This window comes from Malania oleifera, chromosome 13 (genome assembly GCF_029873635.1).
Source record: "Malania oleifera isolate guangnan ecotype guangnan chromosome 13, ASM2987363v1, whole genome shotgun sequence".
NCBI lineage: Eukaryota > Viridiplantae > Streptophyta > Magnoliopsida > Santalales > Ximeniaceae > Malania > Malania oleifera.
This window is the reverse complement of record NC_080429.1, coordinates 64532686-64556805: the sequence shown is the minus strand read 5'-3', so window position 1 is coordinate 64556805 and position 24120 is coordinate 64532686. Positions and strand designations below refer to the sequence as shown.

General features: G+C 37.0%; 1 protein-coding gene across 1 annotated transcript in view; it reads right to left on the bottom strand.

The window, feature by feature from the left end:
• The window catches only part of LOC131146873 (uncharacterized), a 35034-nt gene that overhangs the window by 1865 nt on the left and 9049 nt on the right, over nt 1-24120 (bottom strand). Inside the window, exons 3-5 of the mRNA XM_058096707.1 lie at nt 14863-14951; nt 6975-7059; nt 4836-4917 (exon numbers count right to left, since the gene is read on the bottom strand). Coding sequence (XP_057952690.1) covers nt 4836-4917; nt 6975-7059; nt 14863-14951 — 256 coding nt within the window. The remainder of the gene's footprint in view (nt 1-4835; nt 4918-6974; nt 7060-14862; nt 14952-24120) is intronic.

Sequence of the window (24120 nt, the reverse complement as noted above, 5' to 3'; positions counted from 1 at the left end):
AGAAGGCAGCCATCTGGTGTTTCTCATTGGATGGTGTGTTGGGCAACTCACAAGCTTGGTTATGAGAATTTGCATTATCTCTAAGCTAGTTTTTGGTGATCAAGTTCATATAATAGATCTTATAGTTTTTTTAAACAAAATTCATACTATTTCTAGTATATTTTTTTGATAGAAAAAGAAATACATTAAGAGAAAAAAAAAAGATCACAACCTATAGAGGGAAAGAAATCCTCAAAAGGAAAAGACAACCAAAAGAAATAAAGAACCCCTTTTAACAATAATTAACGGAACACTGCAAGTGTGCTCATTATCGCTGTCCTTTCTTCACCTTTCTTGTGCATCCATTCAGATGAACTTCATTCCCTCCTGGATGGACAGCCATAACCCCATTTTACCCAATAGTTGTTGGGCGTCTACATCCTTCCATTAATTTTCTCCACATGAATAGGCAAAATACCATCCTCAAAATGCTGCTCTTTAACCAGTCCATCATCTTCAAAAGTAAGGAACTCCCTCTAAACCCTCCATTGGAGATTTCGGAGACGGTGGAACATGCGAAAAATCCCCAAGTAAATCAAATGACTCAAACATATGCTCATATTGTTCCCAAAATTCACCAATAACAAACCGTCATCACACTCTGCTGCCCGACAAGAATAAACCTTACTGTCCCTTATCAAGGTCTTATATTTCGATTTCAACTAAAATTTCGAAGCTCCAAAAAGTACAGAAGTTTTGACGGAAATTTTGATTTTGATTCAAAAAACTGATGGGAAAAAGTAGCATAGAATTCTTTTATTAAGCTCTAGAAATGATTAATAGACAACAATTTAAGTTTTATGACTAATATATTACATATTAAATACATCTATGTTGTGAATGAGGCAGAACAATTCAAATATAATGTGTACTAAACATATTCGTAATATAATATTCAGTTAATATAAATGAAATTCATAAATCAATTAAATATTATTTATTATACGAATAAAGATAATTTAGAGTTTTAGACATGAATACTTCAATAAATGTTGTTGCAAATTTAATATTTCATATAATTTCAAAAGCCTTTTTAATCTTTTGTTTCACTAAAAAAAAAAAAAAAGATAAATAAAGAGAAATTTCATTTTGCATCTAAATATCACATTCGAATTCCAAGGATTTCAATAAATTTCATATGATTCATTATCTATGGATGATTCATCGAACTTTTGATGGAAATTATGTAAGATAGAAATTGACTGCCATTCGATTTCGAAGGTGATGAAAAGCCAAAATTTCAATGGAAATTTCAACAATTTTGTGTAAATTAAAGACCATTTCACAGCTAATTCCCTCATCTCTACTCTGTTCCCTCACAGCTCAAAGCTTGACCTGAACATTATCCCCACAATCTGCCCGAGCTTTTGTATCCCCTTTCCCCCATCAATGAAGGATGCTTGTTGGCAATCCTCACCACAATCACATTTCTCATCCACTAGGAAGCAAAAAAAGCCGCTACATTCCAAGATTACCACATCCATTCTTCTCTTTTACCACTACCTGCCTAACTAGGGCAATGGTCCTTGCTTGTAAAGAAAATGTAGCTGACTCCTCCAATTATGGAGCAATCCTTTATGGAAGATTTGATTTGCACATCAGTCAGCGAAGCTCACCGAGCCACCCTAGATCTTCCTTTTGTCTGCAGGTTTATATTCAGTGGCTTACTCATATTTTGGTCCTTGATACAACTGGATAAAATGGGCAATGTATCCAATCTAACTGAAGCCTGCCTCTGGTTCATAACAGCATCTTTTTGAATACACAATATCTGGATCAAATGCAGCATAATATTAATACTAAACCCCCAACTATTCCAAGCTCACACCATTCCCCTTGGACTCACCTGCCCCATTTTTTGCAAGGCCTGGCTCATTCCACTCCGTCTTCTTCACACAACTATTGTCCATAGACCATAGCTGCCACTGTGTTAGGATTCCAAAATCAATTAGAATTTCTATTTAATACCAAGATTCCCAAATTAATGACAATTTCTATTTAGTATTAGGATGCCCGAATCAACTACGATTTCTTTTTAATGCCATGTTAACTTTGCCTTATTTTCCTTGTTATTTTAGGAGCAGTTATTGGAGTCCATTGAGGACTTGGAATGGGATTCATGTTTAATGTATTTATACTCCTACTAGGAGTAGGGTTCCCTACCATATGTAACCCTATAGGGCTTTTTCCATTCAAGCAATAATATAATTCAAAGCCTTTGTCTGATTTGGAAGTAGATCCCCACGAATTGATCAACCCTATTTTCTCTTCATTTTCCATCCTTACAATTTTCTCAATTTCCCACTATAAAACCCTAGGGTCTTATCATTTGTCATCAGAGTCTTACTAGTAAAAGCAATGGGGCGTCCATCTTGCACTAGAACTGCACCAATGCCAACTCCTGATGCATTGGACTCAAAGATCAAACCTTATTCAAATCTGGCAAAGCAATAACTGGTGTGATGGACATTGCATGCTTAAGCTCAACAAAGGCTTGTTCAACTTCCTCACTCCATTTGAATGCCTCTTTCTTTCAACAGAGTGATTGGTGGAGCGCTAATCTTTTCACAATCCTTGACAAAATTACAATAGTAACCAATTAACCCCAAAAAACCTTGCAGCAACCTGATTGACTATGGAATAGGCCAATCCGCCATCGCTTGTATTTAGAAGGATCAACTAAAACACCTTCTTGGGAAACAATGTGCCCAAAATATTCCACATGTAGTCGAGCAAAGCTGCATTCTATTTCTTGAGGAACAAATGATGCTCATGAAGAGTGATGAATACATTTTCCAAATGACATAAATAATCTTCAAAAGATAAGCTATATATCAACATATCATCAAAAAATATGAGAACAAACTTATGCAGGCAATTTTGGAAACTTTCATTCATGAGACTCCAGAAGGTGGACGGCACAATAGTTTTACCCAAAAGGCATAACCAAGAACTCATAATGGTCATCGTGAGTTCTGAATGCAGTCTTCTGAATGTCGTCCTCATGTACCTAAGTATGGGGATAGCCTGATCCCAACTCAAGTTGGTGAACTGTTGGGCACCTCCCAACTCATCTAACAACTCATCCACAAGAGGAATAGGATATTTATCCTTCATAGTGCTCTTATTTATTGCTCGATAATCAACAAACAGCCACCAAGAACCATCCTTCTTCTTCACGAATAAAACAGGAGAAAAATATGGACTAACACATGGTCAAACTATGCCAACATCTAACATCTCTTCAACATCTTTTCTATTTCTGCTTTCTGAAAATAAGGATAACGATAAGGATGAACATTAGTAGGGACACTACCTAGCAATAGAGGAATGAGGTGATGTTATCCAAAGGCCTACAAGAAGTGTCAACTTCAATCCCTCACTTTTGGGACTCTTTAAACTTATTGAATAAGGGAAGGGTTTTATTAATGCCACATTCAACCCACAAGCAAACCATACTGTGAGAAGTGAGAACTACATGCATCACAGATTGCAGGTCACTTGGATTTCTTAGAACCTACAAGTGCATTTCTCAAGAGTTTTACTTGTGAAGGGTGAAATCAAAATGTTTGTGGTAAAATGTAATGTTTGTCAACGACAAAAAGGTGAAATATTGCAAGTCCAGGCTTTCTACAGCCTCTTCCCATATTAGAAGAAGTTTGGATTGATATCTCTATTGATTTTATTGAGAGAGTCCCTTCCCATGGTAAATCTATTATTTTTGTTGTTGTGGAATGCTCATTTTTGCGTTATTGTTCACCCTTATATTGTTACAAGCATTGCTCGTACTTTTGTTGAGAACATTGTTAAGTTGTATGGAATTCCTCTCAAACTATTGTCAGTGAATATGAAAAGTCTTTACCAGCAACTTTTGGGAGAAGCTTTTCCATGTACAAGGAACACAATTGAATATGAGCATGGTACATCATTCACAATCAAATGGGCCAATTGAAGTTGCTAATAGGTGCTTGGGAACTTACCTCCGTTGCTTTGCCAATGATAAACCAAAGGATAGACGTGTCCCTTTGGGGCTTTTTTCATTCAAGCAATAATATAATTCAGAGCCTTTGGCTAATTTGGAGGGAGATCCCCTCGAAGCGATCAACCCTATTTTCTCTTTTTATTTTCCATCCTTCCCAATTCCCCAATTTCCCTATAATAAAACCCTAGGGTCCCCGTCAGTCACGAAGAACCAGCGGGAGATGAAGCACAATGAACAACATTGCACCCCCACATCAATCACAGATCTGGTTCCTTCCATCACAACCTGGCTCCACAATTGAGCTATGCTCTGTAACCCCTCGCCAACACTACGTTTTCCAAAATCCTTAGCCATCACAAGAAACTCTTTAGCCAAGAAACTCCTGCAAAAATTCTCACCACCCTATTCCTTTAGCCCCAGTGCTCTTCGAAATAATTACAGCGCAACGGGACCACTTCAACCAGCAGGTGAAGCAAAAATTCAAGTTATGAGGGAAGTTAACAATTAGCCAATAAATGAAAAAATAATATTATTAATAATAGAAAATCAATGAACAAGTGCAAAGGACAATAGGATATACAATTTAATCAATAAGAAACAGTGGCATCAAGTAAAAAAGAAGCTATAATGGCAACATTTACTGTTAAATTGCAAAAGAAGATAGTCTAGGGTCCATAGCACCACATTAAGCAACAAACAAGAATGTAAAACTACTATTCAGAGTAGGAAAATAAGCATCTACTATGAAAAATCTGAAACTAGAGAATTCAAGTAATTAATGTCAGGATTTCAAAAATCCTTTAAGAAACTTCACCTGCTGTGCTCTCTGCAGACACAACACCCAGCTCATTCTTTGCGGTGGATAGATAATATGCACGTGCATCTCCAAGAGAAAGCTAATTGAAAGAATTAAGTCAAAGCTAACAAGTGAAAAGTTAAAAAAAAAAAATGTCATAGAATCAGCCTCTCCAAATGTCAAGAAAATGTGGACATCATGCCTTTCCTAGACTGCTAATGTAGCAGGGCAGCCTTGTCACCACGTGTTTTTTCTTTCTTTAATAAATGATTACAAAAAATCATGGGGAAGGACAACCAGTAATGTTGTAAAATGATTATTAATGTATAACAATCATATAGCAAATAAATGAGCAGGAAAGAATCAATAGCCCACAATCAATGGCAATATTCCTGCTGAAAAATTTTCCCTTCAAATATTATTTACTTGAGCAAAATAGTGGATGCTTAGTCAATCTCCTATATAGATCAACCAATCCATCCGTAACCCCTTTAGTTCTCAAACACATGCCTTGGAAGGCTTGGCGGACATTCTTCACACTCGCCAACCAATTTACAGGATCAATGCCCACCTTCTTGTTCTCATCGGTCCTGACAGTTCTTAGGCCACTACTCCTCATCTTGGACTATAACCGTACTTACAAGTTCCAATGTCTATAGAGAATGAAGTAGGAAATGCATCTAAAAGAAAAGGCCCTAAAAAATATTATATTCAACAATCCGATACTTCTGAAAAGAGGACTCACTAAAATTGGATTGTCCATTTCCCATTGTCACATTCGCCAACTCATGGGTGATGTGGCGCTATGTGGATGCTTATGTGGACATTATGTGGACAATTAAGTGGATCTGTCTCTAGAATCTTCTTAGAGAAAGATCTAGATTATGCAATTATCATATGTAAATCTCTAGAGTCTTCTTGGAGAACTAAAATGTGCAATTATAATAGAGCACTAAGAAGGTATTCAATATTTCCATGGAGCATACTAGATGCACATTGCAGACCATAGGATCAGATCGATCTCCACCATTGGTTAGGGAGATGGAGTAATATAAATACGGGTAGAAATCTCATTAGTAATCATCCAAGTAAAGTGAGTTATATATTCTTCTTACTCGCATTCTTCTCCTATCAAAGTCTTCCAAGAGTGTCTAAGTGCTGCATGGGATCCATGCACTTTTGAACTGTGTGTCATTTGATTCATGTCATTTTATAAAATGAAATCTTGTATGTCCAGAAACAAGTACCAAGAACACTTGTCCTTTTATTGATCCATGTTAAAATGATTCTAATGTTCCAGCATCAAGGCTTAATGTCAGAGAGAACATAAAATAAAACTAAAATAAAAACATCAAGTGAACCAAAATGCACCAACTCCATTCTGGAATCAAATTAATATCCCAACCTAAGGGCTCAATTAAACGCACTTTTACACAATCAAAATTTACATGAGAGAATACATGTTCAGAGCTTGTGAACTTCCAATAATTGAAATCAAAATGAGGTTAGGAGAAATGAAAATAAAAATTACAGAACAAAATCAGAAAATTCAGAAGACACAATAGAAATGGAAAAAGAATGAATAAATACTGTCTGGTCTCAAAAAAATGAATATAAGAAGAAAATAAAGAAGATTTAAACTAACTACTGTCTGGTCTCGCCAAAAATATGTATACATAAAAATACAAAGAAACTGAAAAAGACCTAAACTATCATATAACCAAGTTTCCAACCTGTGGGAAACCCTGCACATACCAAAATTGCAGCTGCAGAATCTCCAGTTCCGACAAGCTATATATTTAAACAAAAGATCAATAAAATAATCTTTTTGTGGTCGGATGCATTTAATTTTAACTTCTTTTTTTTTTCTAAAGCTGCACAATCTCACATTAAGGTGTCAAATCTCAGAATGAACAAAAATTCACTTTTCTCCTAAAGCGCAGGTCTATACTAGAATCCTTTGAAAGAGTTCTTCTTAAACTTTCTCAATCACTTATAAAACTTGTTTGTAGATACAGCTAGAGATCCAAATGAAAGGCATATAAAATATGAGAGGGGCTGACACAAGCTGCTAGTTTGTTGTCATTAATGATTCCATATGCAAAAGACAATAAAATTTTTGAGTGTTCAGAAAAGCACTTAAATAATAAAGGATACCACTAAAGCTCTCACAATGTCGCCTGGGCGAAAGGAAGAGTGCATATCCACTTTGTCAATTTCAGTTGCTCTAACATCTTGCTGCCTGAACGCAATGGATTTTTAGCCCTCACATTTACCACAAGTGGAGTGACAGGACATAAATTACTTACATTAATGTAAATTATAAGCCAATAAATTGAATCCTAAAAGTCCAGAATGCATGTGCCTGAACAAGGTTTTTAACAGTTTGTAATATCCAATATTATGCACAGAAGCTTTTTACCACATGCAATGGCTGAAGGTTAAACAATTCAAAAACACTTGCATGCAAATTTCATATAGCAGAATATTGAGCAGCATGAAGCTTTAGATGAACTGAAAAAGAAGAACAGCAAGAACTTTCACGCAAATAGATATTGCATGCTCACTTGTTCAAAAGCAAAGAAAAAATAAATTGCAAGTCAGAGCATGAATAAAACAACAGAGATATTTACTACAGATACACTCAGAAGAATGTTAATCGACATGGCATCTAGTCCTAGACTCAGAAAAAATATGCATATTATCCGCTTTACAAGTGGATGGGCATACACAAGCACACTAACCCATGCACAAAAACCACAGCAGGATAAGTTAATAAAAAAACACAATTATTATTATTATTTCAGAAAAAGAGGGAGGTGCACAGGAGGAATAGATGGGTGAAAGAACGTCAACCTCAACTAATTCTGATGAGAATTATCAATGATCGTAACTTAAATATCAAAATCTGGAATGTTCAGACACGAACTCAATTAAAAAAAAAATCACGCTGAATGCTAAAGCATTCTCCAAACATTACTGGTAACGAGATAGGTACCTGAATAATGAATAATTCCCTATAAACAAGGCAGCAGAAAGCTTGGCTACTAGGAAATTTCTCCCCAGTACTACATGAATTTCCTGTTCATTTTCATGTCTCTCAGAGTAAATTGAAACCATAAATTGTATAAACTTAAACGTTGAGCTGAACAGATAGTGAATGCTTCAGCCCTCTATGCTTTTTATTAATCTTTAGCAGAAATCATATTAATCTTTAGCAGAACAAAACGGTTTTGCAATTCCTACACACTACACAGTACCCTGGATGAATTGAATAAAAAAATATCACACAATAAATCAAAACATCACGACAGCATAGCTCCGGTCTAACAATCACACCCATCTATTGTAGATAATCCAAGAAATAAACAGCTCACTGGGATACCAGAAATTCACCCCCCCCCCCCCCCCCAAAAAAAAAAAAAACACTCCTCTAACTTTGATTTTCTTTACTTCATATCATTTCCATTATCACAATTTTAGGGTACTAGATGTAAGGACCATGCAAATTTATCCTTGCTGGTTTGAACTGCCAAAGCTACAAGCTTGCAATGACAAAAGGATAACCCATAAATTGCCAGCCAACAAAAACATTGTTCACAGGGATATCACAAATTCGCAAATACAAGCACCATTCTACTTCTTATTTTCTACTCCCCACATCTATTTACTTCTATACTCCACTACAGTTTTTAATCTTTCTCTCCTTCCAATGCTTTGAGGGCTTGATGGGATCGAGATGGACTGTAGGTAATGGTAAAAAGTTTGAAAATTCAGTCATGGATGTCCTACTCATTAGTTTTATTAAGGACTGGAACTTGAATAATATTGACTCCAACTTAAAAGATTTTTATTGCATCGAATGATGAGTAGGATACCTTCAACCTAAAAAAAATAGTGGAACCTAATGTCAACCTAATAATGCAAATCACTTTCCCTAGTGAGTTGACTATAAGGCTTGATGGGGTCCACAAGGTATCTTTACAACTCGATTGGCCACCTGGTTACATAATGCATGTAAAAGGAATTTCAAAGATAGCCAAGCTTGCCAACTTCTGTTCACTTGAGCTATTTCATTTGTTGGAATATCATTAAGAGGGTTTTGTGCTGATGATGCACAAATCATGACGAAGCAAGCATTTTTGAAATTCTTTGAGTTTGAAGGGGAAAGGTTACCCTGTTTTGTTTCCAGAGATCTGTGGGATATATGGAGGAGCTTTGTCAAAGCATTGCAATCAGCAACTAAGGAAACGAACTCATCAGAGTAGCAGATAAGGGCAATCAAGGTTAGAATGAGGTGTGTTAATCAGACAAAAGTCTCTAGTAGAGGAGGTCATTGAACTCATTTGCAAGGGAACAATGGTGTTGTGGCATAAGAAATAGTCGGAGCAGGTGAATGAGCAGCTAAGGTTTGGACTTACAAGAGATAAGGAGATGAAGTTCATAGACCTGGACCTAGAGGGTTGGTTTATATTGGAGGGCACATGGTGTTACTAATATTAGATTGCAATTCAGCAAGCTTCCAAGTGGCAAAATTCCAGGTCCATGATGTGAGAAGGGAAGGTCACACTTTAAGCGAGGCCCAAATCAAATCTCCTACTAAGGTTCAAGCTAAGTCTAAGAAATATGGCCATTTCAAAACCCCTTCAGTGTCAGTATCTATGACTTACTGGACACAGTTGGACACTATTTGGACATGCCTAAGACTAATGAGGCATATTTTAGCAAGATTACTCATTTTGATTACTTTGTTTGGGGAAGAAGGGAAAGGAGGATTGTTTCATAAACATAGGCTTAGTTTGGCCCCATTTGGCTTTCGACAAGGAACTTTCAAATAAAAACTGGTGAAAAGGTGCAGATTGATTTGACCCTTGTAAAAAAGGAACAATTAGAAAGAAAAAAAAAGGTAATTAGTACCTGAAAATATTTAAAATGACTCAAGTGGATATATATATTTTTAGGAGATATAAGTAATGCACTGTCAAGTTGGTTATATTTGAAAAAAACTAATGACAAAAATGGAGTCGTTGAGGAAAAAGCTAGCTTTTAGCTTTTAAAAGCTTCAAATAAGTAGCTGCTAAAAGTTCACCAAAAAATTTAAGAGCTTAAAAGCTGAAAAAGTTGTTTACCAAAAGAGAGGGGGGGGCGCTCAAACTCACCCTTAAACCAGCCTTCATTTATTTTGGTCTAGCTCCAAATCTTACAGCCCTACAACAGATGAACCTCACTTGAGCTAAAGATGCTTGAAGACCAGCAAATCTCTCTCTCCCTTCTCTGAGTGTCTTGTATGAGCAAGAGTTCCCAAAAACCTTAATATCAATGGAGTCCCCATGTTCTTGTGGCATCAATCAAACTATAAACATGTAATATTTAATCATAAGCTCACGTAGATGAAAATTCATTTGCATAATGAGTGTGCAACAACAGCCACCAAGCCTTAAGCTCCATTAGGTGAGGGTCGGTTACATGAATCCTTTTCCGCCAATCTGCACAATCTTAGGCAATATCCTCACAAATGAAGGGCTGTTAAATCCTTATTCACTATCTTGTTCCAAGTTATTCTAGGTCTACCCCTACCCCTTTATTACCACTATCATTTATTACTCCTCTTACGTGCATTATATAGCCTATGTTCCACAATGAGTATGAGAATCATACCAATAAATTTTACATAATAAATTATATATACATACATACAAACAAACACACCAATGTTTTAAAAGGTTTAATCAAGGCTTGCCCCAAGGCAAGGCATGCCTAAAACGCCTTGAGGCTCAATTTTTAAAATACCAAATTCCAAAAAGGTTAAAGCATTGCATGCTAATACTTACGCATCCATACAAAATGCACACCTTTTGTGCCTTTTTAGTTGAGGCTTACACATTATGGGTTGTAATTCTCAAGATAGATTTGGCTAGAAAATTTTAACTACATGTTTATATAAACGAATGTGATAATATGAGTTGATTTCTAAAACTCTTAAACCAAAACCTTTCCAAAATAACTAAGTTGTATTTTAGATCATGAAAATAATTTGAACTTTGTAATAGTATAGCTATCTCTTGTCATGATTTACGTATGAATTCATGTTAGCGAATTTTGAGTGGCCAACAATTTGTTAGCAGAGTATGTTTAATTTTCTTTACATTATATGTGTGATTTTCTTAATTTTTTTATGAATGTTTAAAATATATGTAATCTATTTGCAAATTTTTTTTTATCTAAATATAAAATTCTCAAAGGGCTTATGCTCCAACCTTAAGGCTTACGCCTCATCTCTTAAGGGTTAAAACACCTTGCCTTACACCTTAGCCTTTTAAAACATTGATACATACATACATGCATACATATAGACATATATATAATTATACATAAAATATATATATATATATATAAATAGAAGAACACTTAATGACTTTCAAGAGTGGATTTCATAAAAGCCAAATAGATGTTTTCTTAACTAGGAACTGGGATCGTCTATCTTGTAAGGATTGTAAAGTTATCCCAAGTGAAAGTTTGGCTACGCAACATAGAGTTCTAGCATTAGATATACATATTAATAAATGGAAAAGAAATAGTATCATAAATCAACACAAGAGAACTAGATGGTGGAGCTTGAAAGGAGAATATAGTAAAATTCAAAGATAAAATGATCAAAGAGTGTGATTGGATAGTAGGGGGCAAGTTAGATGCAAATACTATTTGGAATAAAATGGCTAATTCTATTGTAAGGATAGCAAAATAGGTTTTAGGTGAGTCCAAAGGAAGATACTCGGGTAGCAAAAAAAGTTAGTAGTGGGATCAAGAAGTCTAAAAAAGCCATTAAGACAAAAAGAAATTGGTATAAAATATGGAAAAATTGTAAAAAATATAAAAAATCTTGAAAAATATAAAGAGGTGAGAAAAAATGCAAAATATATCTGTTAGCGAAGCTAAACATAGAGCTTATGATACTTTATATAATAGACTTGATACAAAAGAAGAAGAAAAAGACATTTATAAACTTGCTAGAACTAGAGAAAGAAAATGCAAAAATTTAGGTGATATAAAATGTATAAAAGATGAGAATGATAATGTATTAGTTAGAGAAAAAGACACAAGAGAGATGGCGAAGATATTTTGATAAGTTGTTTAATGAAACCAAAATGAAAATTGAACTTGGAAGTGGCAAATACGGAGAAGACAAAATAGGAGATTTATTTGCAAAATTAGAGTCCTTGAAGTTAAGATAGCATTAAAAAAGACAAAAAGTGGGATATCTATAGGACCAAATAAAATACCAATTGAAGTTTGGAAATGTTTAAGCGATAAAGGAAATATTTGGTTAACTAATATATTCAACACTATTATAAAAACCAAGAAAATGTCAGAAGAACGGAGGAAAAGTATACCTTTATACAAAAACAAAGGCGATATTCAAATTTGTAATAACTATTGTAGAATTAAGATTATAAGTTATATGATGAAATTATGGGAAATGGTAATTGAATATAGAATAAGACTAGAACGAGGGTTTCAGAAAATCAATTTGATTTTATGTCTGGGAGATCAACAACAAAAGTTATTTATCTTTTAAGAAGTTTAATAGAAAAGTTTGGAGAAAAGAAGAGAAACTTGCATATGGTTTTTATTGACCTAGAGAAAGCATATAATAAAGTAGCAAGGGAAGTTCCTTGGTGGGTCTTAGAAAATAAGGGAATATGCCGTAGATATACTGAGATTACTAAGGATTTGGATGATAGAGTAGTGACTAGTGTTAGAAATATAGGAGGGGAATCAATAGATTTTCCAATCACAATAGGTGCACATCAAGGTTCTACTTTAAGTCTCTATCTTTTTACTTTAGTGAATTGATGAACTTACTAGGAATATCCGAAATGATAATAGGAGTGGGGTTGAATCCAAGCTAGAACTTTGGACAGCCACATTAGAGTCTAAAGGGTTTAGGGTAAGTAGGAATGAGACAAAATAAATATAATTTCAGTAATGTAAAGAGAAGCAGTGGAGAGAAGATTAAACTTGATAATCGAGAAGTTATTAGCACTAACAAATTTCGATATCTCGAGTTTATTATGCAAGTGGAAGGAGAAATTGAAAAAAAATGTAGTACATAGAATTAAAACAACTTGGGTAAAATGGAGGAGTGCGTCAGATGTGTTGTGTGATCATAGAATACCCTTCAAATTAAAAGGAAAGTTTTATAAGACAGCTATAAACCTGACTATGCTTTATGGCTCAGAATGGTGGGCAACTAAGAAACATGTACAAAAAGTAAAAATTGTTAAAATGTGGGTATTAAGGTGGATGAGTTGTACAACATTAAAAGATAAAGTAAGAAACAAGCATATACACAATAATTTAGGCACAACACCGGTTGAAGAGAAGATAAGGGAGGAGCAGCTTAGATGGTTTGGGCATTTAAAACGTAGGCCTAGTACAGCACCTACAAGGAGAAGTGAGTTAGTTACTGTTTTTGGCACGAAAAAGGTAGGGGTAGGCCTAAAATAACTTGGAATGAGATAGTGAGAAAGGATTTAATAGCCCTTAATCTAATGGAGGAAAATGCTCTTAATCAGGTGAATTGGCAGAAAATAATTCATGTAGCCAACCCTGCCTAGTGGGACTCAATGTTTGTTGTTGTATTATATTATGTTGCATAATGCATATAAGGATCATGCCAATAAATTTTACATAATACATTATACATACATACGTACATATATTCAATATGCATTATTTAATACACACACACACACACACACACGCATATATACATTCAAAAAGGAAAATAGCAGTATAAATTTGCCCAAACATATATATATATATATATATATATATATTTATAAAGAAGAAGATTATATGAAAATAAAAGAGAGCAGATAGAATAAACAAGATGAAGAATGAGGCATCCTCCAAAGTCCAAAAACCAATATGTAAAACATAAAAGGATTTAGAGAGGAATTTCTCAACTGAAGTATAGCTAACTATTGCCTTTGCAAATCAATCAAAGAAATTTCTATAAAACAGGCATTGAACGAAACACCAAACAAAACAAAGAACACCGCCCTACACCAAAAGCGATCACCAGAAATAGCAGAATCCTGAAAATTCTTAACATTGTAATCCAATCAAATACATCAAATCACAAGCTCACAAAAAACATAGCAAATCATCAGAGCTTCATCCATTTACCAAAACCTGTAAAAGAAAGGACCTTTCCTCCTGAAGGGCAAACCTACTGCTCTCCAAAAACACCAAGTAACATGTTCCAAATCTATCTTAAAACACTTATAAATTAGTATGCACAATAGAAAATCATCCATAAAAAAATAGTAGTATCATTTACAAATTGTAAGTGAGATACAACCACATGATCAGCCCTCTCCAGACCATGACTATTAATCCTCCTCGAAATATCCACAACAATGGTGAAGAGAAAAGGAAATAGCGGATCACCTTGACGAACACCTCTTGCTGCTCCCAAACCAAGACCAAGGACTGACCATTAACCATAACCACAAAGATGGCCCCAAATCCGCATTCTCCATCTTCACCCAACCCTTTCATCTCTAACAACCAATGAAGAAACTGTCAACAAGTGTCATCATAGGTGTTTCAAAATCAAGCTTCAAGACAACTCCTCTCCAATGAGCTCACTTAATATCATTCACAACTACATTAGCGACTAAAGCAAAGCATCCAAAACCAAACAACCTCTAGTAACAGAGCTTTGCTAACAAGCCATTATGTCACCAAAGACCTAAATCAATTCACCAACACCTTAGATAAAATCCTTGTAGGAGCAAGACCTTGGGAAGATCCTCGGTGGAGAATAATTAAGAATTGGGTCAAGGGATTGTTGGGTTTAGTTAGTAATCAAATGTGCATTTAGTTTAAATAGTATAGAATTATGTGTATCTGGGGGCTTGTGTATTCTAACCATCTCTATTTGGCACATTTACCAAATTAACATGTAAATATAAAAAAAAATTCACGCTTTTTATAAAATACAGAAAAAAGAAAATGATAAGGAAACTAGGTGTACCTAATAATGCCTGTAAACTTTTCTCTCACCGACTTGGAGGCAACACACATGATATCAGCTGAAGCCATTCTAGCCATCACTTTAGTAACCTACAAAATTTATATAAAAAATTTAAAATAAATTGAATTCATACAAATATATAGTAATCTACATTTTTTTTTTTTTTAAAAAGCAGCTTACCCAAAATTTACACAGCTTCCAATCAAGCACATAGAAACAAATGTTTAATTGCCCTTCAAAAAAAATTTTGACAACTTGAACCATCAAATCTTTTATGAGGACTTAAATACCCAATATAAAGTGGTGGATGATCTTTTTATTGGAATAAGCAAGGAGTATCCAGTATAAATTGTTCATGTTTGGACTAAACGAGTTTTTTCTCAAGCGCGTGCTTCTTTTTTAAATTTTTTTCATGGCTTTTTCTTTGGTTCCTTTTATGGGGAAAACATCTAGTGCTTTGGGTGCCTTTACCGCCGCTTTTCTTTGATATTCTCCATTGAAGCTTCCACTAATTCCAAAGCCTGAGCATTCTGATCTCTCCAAACAAGACTAAAAGGATGACATCCTACAAGTAATTGTTGCTTGTCCACCATGGCAACCCCTACAAAAGTAAAAAGTGATTCCAACTCCAACTTCCTTGCTACAACCCAATGCATCCCAAGGCAAGCATAAATCAAACACCAAAGGGTCTTACCCAACAACAACTATTGACCAACTTGATGTGGTTCCTATAAAGAAAACATCTACTAACAACGCGTTCCTCTCCTAACTAAATTATCAATGTTTAGGGTTCTTTCCCAAGTCGCTTCCCATACAAAGACTACTTTTGTAGGGCACCTCATCTTCCAAATGGCTTTCCATTGGCCTGCCTTGCTTCCTCACTCCTCCTAGGAACCATTTATAGTAAAGGGCTCTATTCTCAAGAGGAGGCCCAAATCACTTAGAACTTTATTCACCACCATGCATCAGAAACAAGGGCATCTCCATAGGTTAGCCACAAAGAAGGGAGGAAAAAAATTCCTTCAAAGGGAAATTCACGCACCAAATGTGACACCAAAAAATGATAGTGGAACCATCTTCCACTTGAAAAGAAATGCAACTATGCATACCCTATAAATTTCCATAACACTCCACAAGGTAGTCTACTAATCCATGAAATCCATCACCTGTGTTGCACCCTATACTTTGCCCTTACCCTCCAAGCCCCCACCACCCCCCACCCCCCCCAAAAAAAAAAAAAATTCTACCAAGAATCTCCATAGCTATTTTCAAAGCTACACATAGTATCAAAGCTTTTTAATGTGCAAACTCCAATATTGGAAACTAGGGAGAGAGGGTAGTGACTCCTCACCTCACCAAAGCAAACTTGAATTGATCTACTCCTCTACCACAAGAAACCTTTTCTGGATATTTTCCAGCCTAGCATCAATACATAAAGTAAGTCTATGTTAACCCAGGACTTCATAACCAGTTCTAATAAACAGCAAAACACTGGTAGTGCTAATGATTGTGCTTGAGTATTGTGATGATAGGTTATATTAATTACAAGAACATGAACTGGATGATCTGATGCTTGCCACGTGCATTTGAGACTTCTCATGTGGTTAGTTATACATTTGGATGGTAAATATTTTCCCAAAATGGCTTTGGAGACATGGTTGGACAAGTTATTTTTTAACAGATGGAAAACCTCTTTTAAGACAACCATATTATGTTTGAGGTAGCTTGAATAAGACAAATGTTGAGGGTGCGTTTGCTTTGGTGGCTTGGCTAGGCTAGGCTAGGGTAAGCATCATTAGCCTATGTTTGCTCCATCAAAGGTGTGGGACAAGACTGTCCAAGAAGGATGGCCTTAGCACATTTACATGATATAAGGCTGGCTAGTCTGGGTAGTCGCTCCCCAGGGGCTAGGAGTGGGTAAGCAATAAAATTATAAAGGGCAATAATGCCCTTTGTTTTTTTCATTTTTTTTATATCATTCTTTTTATTAAGGGTATTTTGATCTTTTAAATGATAAACTTGTCCTCTACATGATAATCCAAACATGGAATAGGATAACTATCATGGCCATTCCAATCCAGTCCCATAAACCTTAGTCACCAAAACAACCGCATCTTAATGGAATTGGTGCTGAAATAGCTACTATTGGAACCCCAATTAGTTTTTGGGTCATCCCAATTCTAACCATCCTTTTAACTTGCAAGAAATTTGCTTCACATTTAGGGAAGAGTAGGATATATAGTATTAATTTGGGTGTGGATAGATCTTTGGAGATGACTTTTTTAGCAGGGTGTGCATACTCTATATTGGCCTTTGACATATTTAGGGGTTCCTTTGTATGGTAATCCTAGGGCGTGAGTTTTTGGGCTTGTGTAGTAGAGAAGGTGGCAAGTGTCTAGATGGGAAGAAAGCTTCTCCTTTTTCTTTAGGCGATCAGTGTGGTCTTTCTAGTATTTTGATTTATTTAAAGCTCCAATGGGGTAGGCTAGGTATTTAGAGAGAAGCTTCCTTTGATTTAAAGTGGGGTACAAGCAGGGCATTTGATTAGGTGGGAGGTAGTCCGTAGGTCTAAAAGGGAGGGAGGTATTGCCTTGATGAGAAAATGGTTATGGAGGTCTCCTTTAGAGGAGAACTCTCTTTGGCAGAAAGTAATTAAAGTAAATCTGGCTTACAAGAAATTCAGTGGGATACTAATGTGGGATTTAGATTTTCTTTTGAGAGTCCTTGGAGATGTATATCTCACCTTTATCTGCTTTTTATCTCCAATTGCAAACTTGGGAGGGTCTAAGCTTTGCATTCACTTCTGGGAAGACCCATGAGTGGTATATTTGGCTCTTTTGCTGTCGTTTCCTCATTTGTATCATCTTTCTTCGTTACACAATGGGTTTGTTTCTTCTTTTATGATTTCTAATTGGGAAAATTTTACATGGGATTTCCATTTCTGTAGAGCTCCGAATGATGGAGAGGTGATTAAGCTTGCGTCTTTGTTGAGGTGGTTGGAGGGGAGGCTGGAATCTTTGGGGGATTTTTCTTGCAATCTTTCTTTGAGTTTTCTTTATTTGGGAAAACTTGACTTTTTTTCTCTGTATCATAGTGTTTGGAAGGCCAAAGTTCCATCTAAAGTTAAGGCTTTTATTTGGGTGGTTGTTCTTAGGATAATTAACAGTAACAGTCTGTTACGGAGTAGGAGGCCTTCTAAGGCTTTATCCCCAAATTTGTGTGTTCACTGTCATGATAGTTCTGAATCTGCCTCTTATTTGCTTATGCATATTTCTTTCTCCTGATGAATTTGGCACAAATTCCACAATGTAGGAGAGCTAGATCAATCCTTGAAGGTTCTGGCATTCCTCTCTAACCAAAGACTCCACAGGATTGCAAAAACCACAGCGCCTTAACACTCTTCCATTCCTGCTCTTCCAAAAACTCCAAAAACACACAAGTAAGAGATTCCCCACACACTTGAACACTACCCAAGCTTACACCAAAGCAAGAGAAAAGAGAGCTCCAAATATATTTTGGCGACCTACAATGGAGGAAAAGATAAGCATTGGTTTTGGTGGACTTATAACAGATGGAACAATATCAGGACTTAAAAGTTCCTGACTTGTAACATATTGTGCGCATTAACCCTGCTGAGAGTCACAGTCCAGGTGAAAGCTTGAATCTTAAGGGGGAACCCTTCGCCTTCCAAATGTTGTGGCTCCAAGGAAAAAAGAGGAAGGAGTTTTCAAGATATGAAGGGAAAAGTATTTGGAGAAAAGAAACCTGAGAATCACCCTCCGAACCCTCTAAGCGTCCCCCACCCCCAAAAAAAAATATCATAAATGGTCTGGAGCAGTAAGCAGGGTGGATAGCTGATTGATCTCTCTTTCACTAATATTCCTAAAGAAGTAGAAATAACCCCCCCCCCCCTCTCAAAAGAAGGAAGAGAGAGAGAGAAAAAGAAGAAGAGCTGAAAGGTGCATTGTCAAAGGAAGAAAGCTTACACAAATGAGGCACCATCAGCGCCAACAAACTCCCTTGCCCACCCAAGCATCCTCTCAAAAATTGAACCTTGTTACCATTACCCACTCTAAATCAGGTGAGAGGAAAGAAAGGACAGGCAACTTGGGAAATGAACTTCCACGAAATTGGATGAGAAACAACACCACTTCCTTTAGTATCCCACCATTCGAATGAAGCCCATATTAACTTCTTATGACCTTTGGCAAGAGGGAGTTAACTTCTAAGGGGAACCTCCACAACCATTTACCTTTTTTTCCTTTATAGCAAAAGAAAATTTATTCATAGGAAGATAAGTTACATGAGGGAGAATGAAACATCTCCCGAAAAGGGCCTGGAATTATCCAGTAAAAACAGTTAAAAAATTCCAAAAAATAATAAATCAGCATTCCAAAATGTTCCTCCAATGTCTATGTAACTCGTGGAAACTAATTCCTCTAAAGAAACCCAAACCGGCGCACCACAGTGAGGCCAAATACTGAATTTTTCCCCAAACAGCACCCCATTTAATTTCTTCCCATTGAATATCCTTGCATTATGCTCCAACCATAACCCCCAAAAAACTGCGAATATTCCACACTTCCATAGGACTGCCTTGTCCTTTCTCCTACCAAATCCTTTGGAAAAATAGCTAACAGTTCACCAACAGAAGAAGGGCAAACCCAGCTCTTTCCAGAAACAACAAAAAGCATATTCCAAATCCTCAAAGAAAATTCACAGAGCAAAAGAAGATGAGAAGCCGTCTCAGAATTTTTGTAACAGAGTACACAAACATCGGGAGAGAGAGCCTTCAAAGGTCTCCTAAATTGCCGCAAGTTATTAGTATTAAACTATTAATTTTATTGAGCACAACCAACCAAGTGAAAGCCTTAATTTTTGGAGGAGCCTCATCGTTCCAGCTGAAATGATAGAGTGGGAAAATTCTCTTAAAGGAAGGGCTATGATCGTCAAGGAAGAAAATGGTGTTGTTAACAAACTGAAGATGAGAAACTACCACTCCCTCTCTCCCTACTTCTAGACCTTTAATCAACCCCTCTGCACAATCCGATCCACCATACTGCTCAACACATCAGCTGCAAGGGCAAATAGAAATGGGAATAAAGGATCACCTTGTCTAATTTCCCTAGAAGCTGTAAACCAAGATTTTGGCTCACCGTAAACAATCACTGAGAACCATACATTAGACAAGCAGCCCCTAATACACCAACGCCAATGCTCACCACAGCCCTTCCTCTTAAGAACTTTATCCAAGAAGCTCCGACTCACTTTATCATAGGCTTTCTCGAAATTTACTTTAAAGACAAAACCCCTCTTCTTATTCCTACGAACATCCTCCACCACCTCATTGGCCACAAGTTTAGCGTCCACTATTTGCATCCACACCCCCTCCCCCCCCTCAAAAAAAAAAAAGCACTTTGAAGTTTGAGCAATAGAAATGGTATCAATGAGCACCTCACTCGTCCTATTAGCTAAGACTTTGGCTATAATTTTACTAACACTAGAAACAAGGCTAATAGGTCTAAAATCCTCAACCTTAATAGATCTGGACTTTTTAGGCACAAGGCAATAAAAGAGGAGTTTATGCTTTTGCTCAAAATCCCATTCCCAAATAATTCAATAAAAACTTCCAATAAATTGTCCTTAACAACCTCCCAATAATCTTGAAAAAACTCTAGTGAAACACATCCGAGCCTAGGGTCTTATCCTTATACATACCAAAAACCACCCCCTTTACTTCCTCCTCTTCAAGGGGTCTCTCTAATCAACTCTTCTGATCAACGAAAATAAGATTACAATCCAACCAATCTAACATTAGTCTACAAAATTCCTCCTCTGAATATAAGTCCTAAAAGAAGTTGGGAATAGAAGATGCAATCTAACTTTGATCAATAATGACTACCCTTACCCCCACATTTAATTCCCCAACCAAATTTTTACTCCTCTTGCTATTAACTAACCTGTGAAAGAAATAAAATTTACAATCACCATCTTTAACCCATTTGAATTTAGTCTTCTGCCTCCAACTCCTCAATTCCTAAAAGGTCGCCTCTTCCAACTCGTTCTTCAAAGAAACTCTTCTAATCTCCTCGCTATGCAAGAGAATAGACTCCTTCTTCCTATCAAGGAAATCCAACCCTCCTAAGAGTCTAGATTTTCTAATTCCAACATCCTCAAAGACCTCCTTATTTCAAATTTTTAGCTTCTCCTTCAAACATTTTAATTTGTTCATAAAGCTAAAACCTTCCCAAACCCTTTCCATATCCTTCCTCCAAGACTCCTTAACCAAAGTCTCGAAAGTCACATGATCCAGCCACATGTTCTCAAACCTAAAGGAAGGGGGCCCCAAGCCACCCTACTAGATACCAACAAGGTGATCAGATGTGGTCCTCGGGAGAGTACAATGAGTGAAACTTTGAAACTCGTCCTCCCATTCCCTACAATATAAGAATCGATCCAATCTACTAGAAACGGCTCTAGCCCCTCCACACCCCCCCCCCTTTTTTTTTTTTTACAAACCGGGCAAAAGAAGCATTACCCAATGAGAGGTCTCTCAAACTATAGTCCCTAGTTAACAAGTCAAAATTCTACATACTTGCAAATACCCTCCCCCACCCTCTCTCTATGGGAAAGTTTACCACATTAAAATCCACCCCCCTCCCCCCACCCCCCCACCCCCGCGCGCGCGGCTATCCACCTAAGAGCGTAGAATCCATATAAACAAAGTAGATTGCATCCCAAAATACACTCCTAAGATTTGGTCTAGAAGGCCCATACATTGATGAAACTCGACACTGACCCATCCCTCACTTCAAACCACTCTATATGCCCACTCTAGATATATTACAAGAATCCCAAATGACAAGGATACCGCTTGAAACCCCAAACGAGGGTAGATATTCCCAATCCCAACAAGGATCCCCCCACCCCCCATATCCCTAATTACCCCCTGGTCTATGGTTTCCAAATTGGTTTCTTGGATGAGGACAATGTCCGGGGAGTGCTTGACCAACACTTCCTCAATCAAAATCCTTTTTCTAGTGCCCCCTAGCCCTTTAAAGTTCCAACTAACAATCTTCATAACTTAACATGCTTTCCCCACTTCCCCATCCCTTTACCTCCCTCCTAGTTAATTAACAAAACAAGTTTTTTTAGCTCTTTCTAAACTTTGTTTTTCCTTCTCTCGTAAGTCCTAGGGCTTAAACCCAACCTCACAAAATTTCCAGCATGGCCTAAAGTTCCAAACCTAAATCCTCAGGAATTTTTATGGGTCTAGGTTGTCTCTCTCACCACTCTCAAAGCAAACCCCACAACTCTCCCTTCTATTAGAAACCTTCCTTTGGCATAAAGTGTCTAAAGAAAGAGAGAGTTAAGAAGGAAGGGGGAGAATACATTTACTAATCCCAAATGGACCAGGATCCTCCATGAATAGATCATCCTTCACAAACAAATCTACCCCAACACCACTGGAAGGAATAACCGACTTAAACACGAGAAATATTGGCCCAAGGTTGGGATCGGACGACAAAGGCCCCTCATTGTGTAAAGCAAACAAATGGTCAAAATAATGATTAACAAAATTTATACCCACTTGTGCATTCTTCGGATCCAACTAAAGACAATCTCTCTCCGAATTCTATTGAATCTTAACTATACTTTTGCTGTTAGGGATCTCCTCCCCTCAAAATCTCTATTGTTTTCAGCAAAAAGCTGAATTAACCTCTCCTCTTCTATTTATTCTACATCTGCTCTCATCTAATCTACCAATAGTTCTTTCTCCGACTCAGCTATACTACCCATCTCTTTTTTTAAGTCAAAGTACAGCAATTCTACTTCATTATCTTCCCTTGCGACTAATAGAGAAAACTAATTGTTGGTTTCAACTTGCTCCCTGCTAATCATGGGGATCGCTGCTTCACTGCAAATGGTCTATGGGCCTTCGCCTTCCCTAGAGATTGCTGCATTCTGCACACCCAACGGACTTGTGCAATCAACTCTAAGTTGCCGCATCTCTTAGACTAAACTCTTCCTGCCATCCCCTATTTGTACAATAGTTTTTTCTATGATGACCCAACTGACATGAATATCTTATTCCCATATGTTTTGGGCCTTAAACCATTCAGCCCATCCTTATCATATCCTTTCTTCCTCCTGAAAGGCCATTTAGTAAATTTAGTCGCCTCCCCTGTAACATGTTTGATTTGTCATAACCCCATCCCTTTGGCCGTGAAAGAGAACCACATCTGGATCAGACCTTGTCGCTGAAAATCTTCTGGTAACATCAGCGAAGGAAAGTCTCTAGAACACTCTTATTATTCTCCTCTGGCCTAACATTCGAAGAGCCACAGTCTGAGCATCTCCAATTGCCCTTGTTGGCTTTGGAGGCCTCGTCCATAAGCGACAAGAATTCCAACATGGCAGTAAGTAAGGCCCTATGGCAGTAAGTAAGGCCCTCTATTCAGTTTTACGAACATCAAGGAGGCTCTTACTAATATCCTTCTCCATACAAACAAACCTACCTCTGCCATTTTCAAAAACCTTCAACCTGAATATGGCAACCTAATGATTAACAGCAGTCCCGTCGTTGGCCTCACGAAGCACACCCAGAATCTTTAGGTTCCACACGAGCTCCCCCCCCCCCCCCCTGTCAAACAAGATGTGGAAGATACGTCTTCCTGCATATTTCGTGATACGATAGGTTACTGAGTCAAATCATATGACTGAGATCGCTTCTCTCAGTTTTGAATGAAGCAAACTCTCCCATCCCTATGCCAAGTTCGAACAAGATGGAGGTGACGGGCATGGAATTAGAAAGAAGACTAGGTGAAGGGATAAATACAAAGACCGCAATTGTAAAGGAGCTCCCAATCTCTCTGGTTCAAAGAGACAGGAATTGAGCTAGAGGAAAGGTCGCAGGGCTAAACAAAATTAAGGTTGAATGGGTTCTCACGAGCAACATCTATAACGGAAACTTCTACACGTTTTTAGGAATCTCGACAATCGAGCAGGAGAACTTATAGAAAGAATATTGTCGGAGGAGAATCAACTTATGTTCAGTTGACTGGATTTCAGCTTTGCAAGAGATCTTAAAGAAAGAAGATAGTCAGAGAAGAGTCAACTTCGATTTACTTGACTAGGTAATAGATTCGATAATAGAGTTGGGAGAAGGATGGGTGGCAAGGAAGAACTGCCTTCAAGGAGTTAGCAGTTGGCTAGGGTTCGGCTTAGGAGCAAGAGTTGCGCCTCTCCGATTTTACT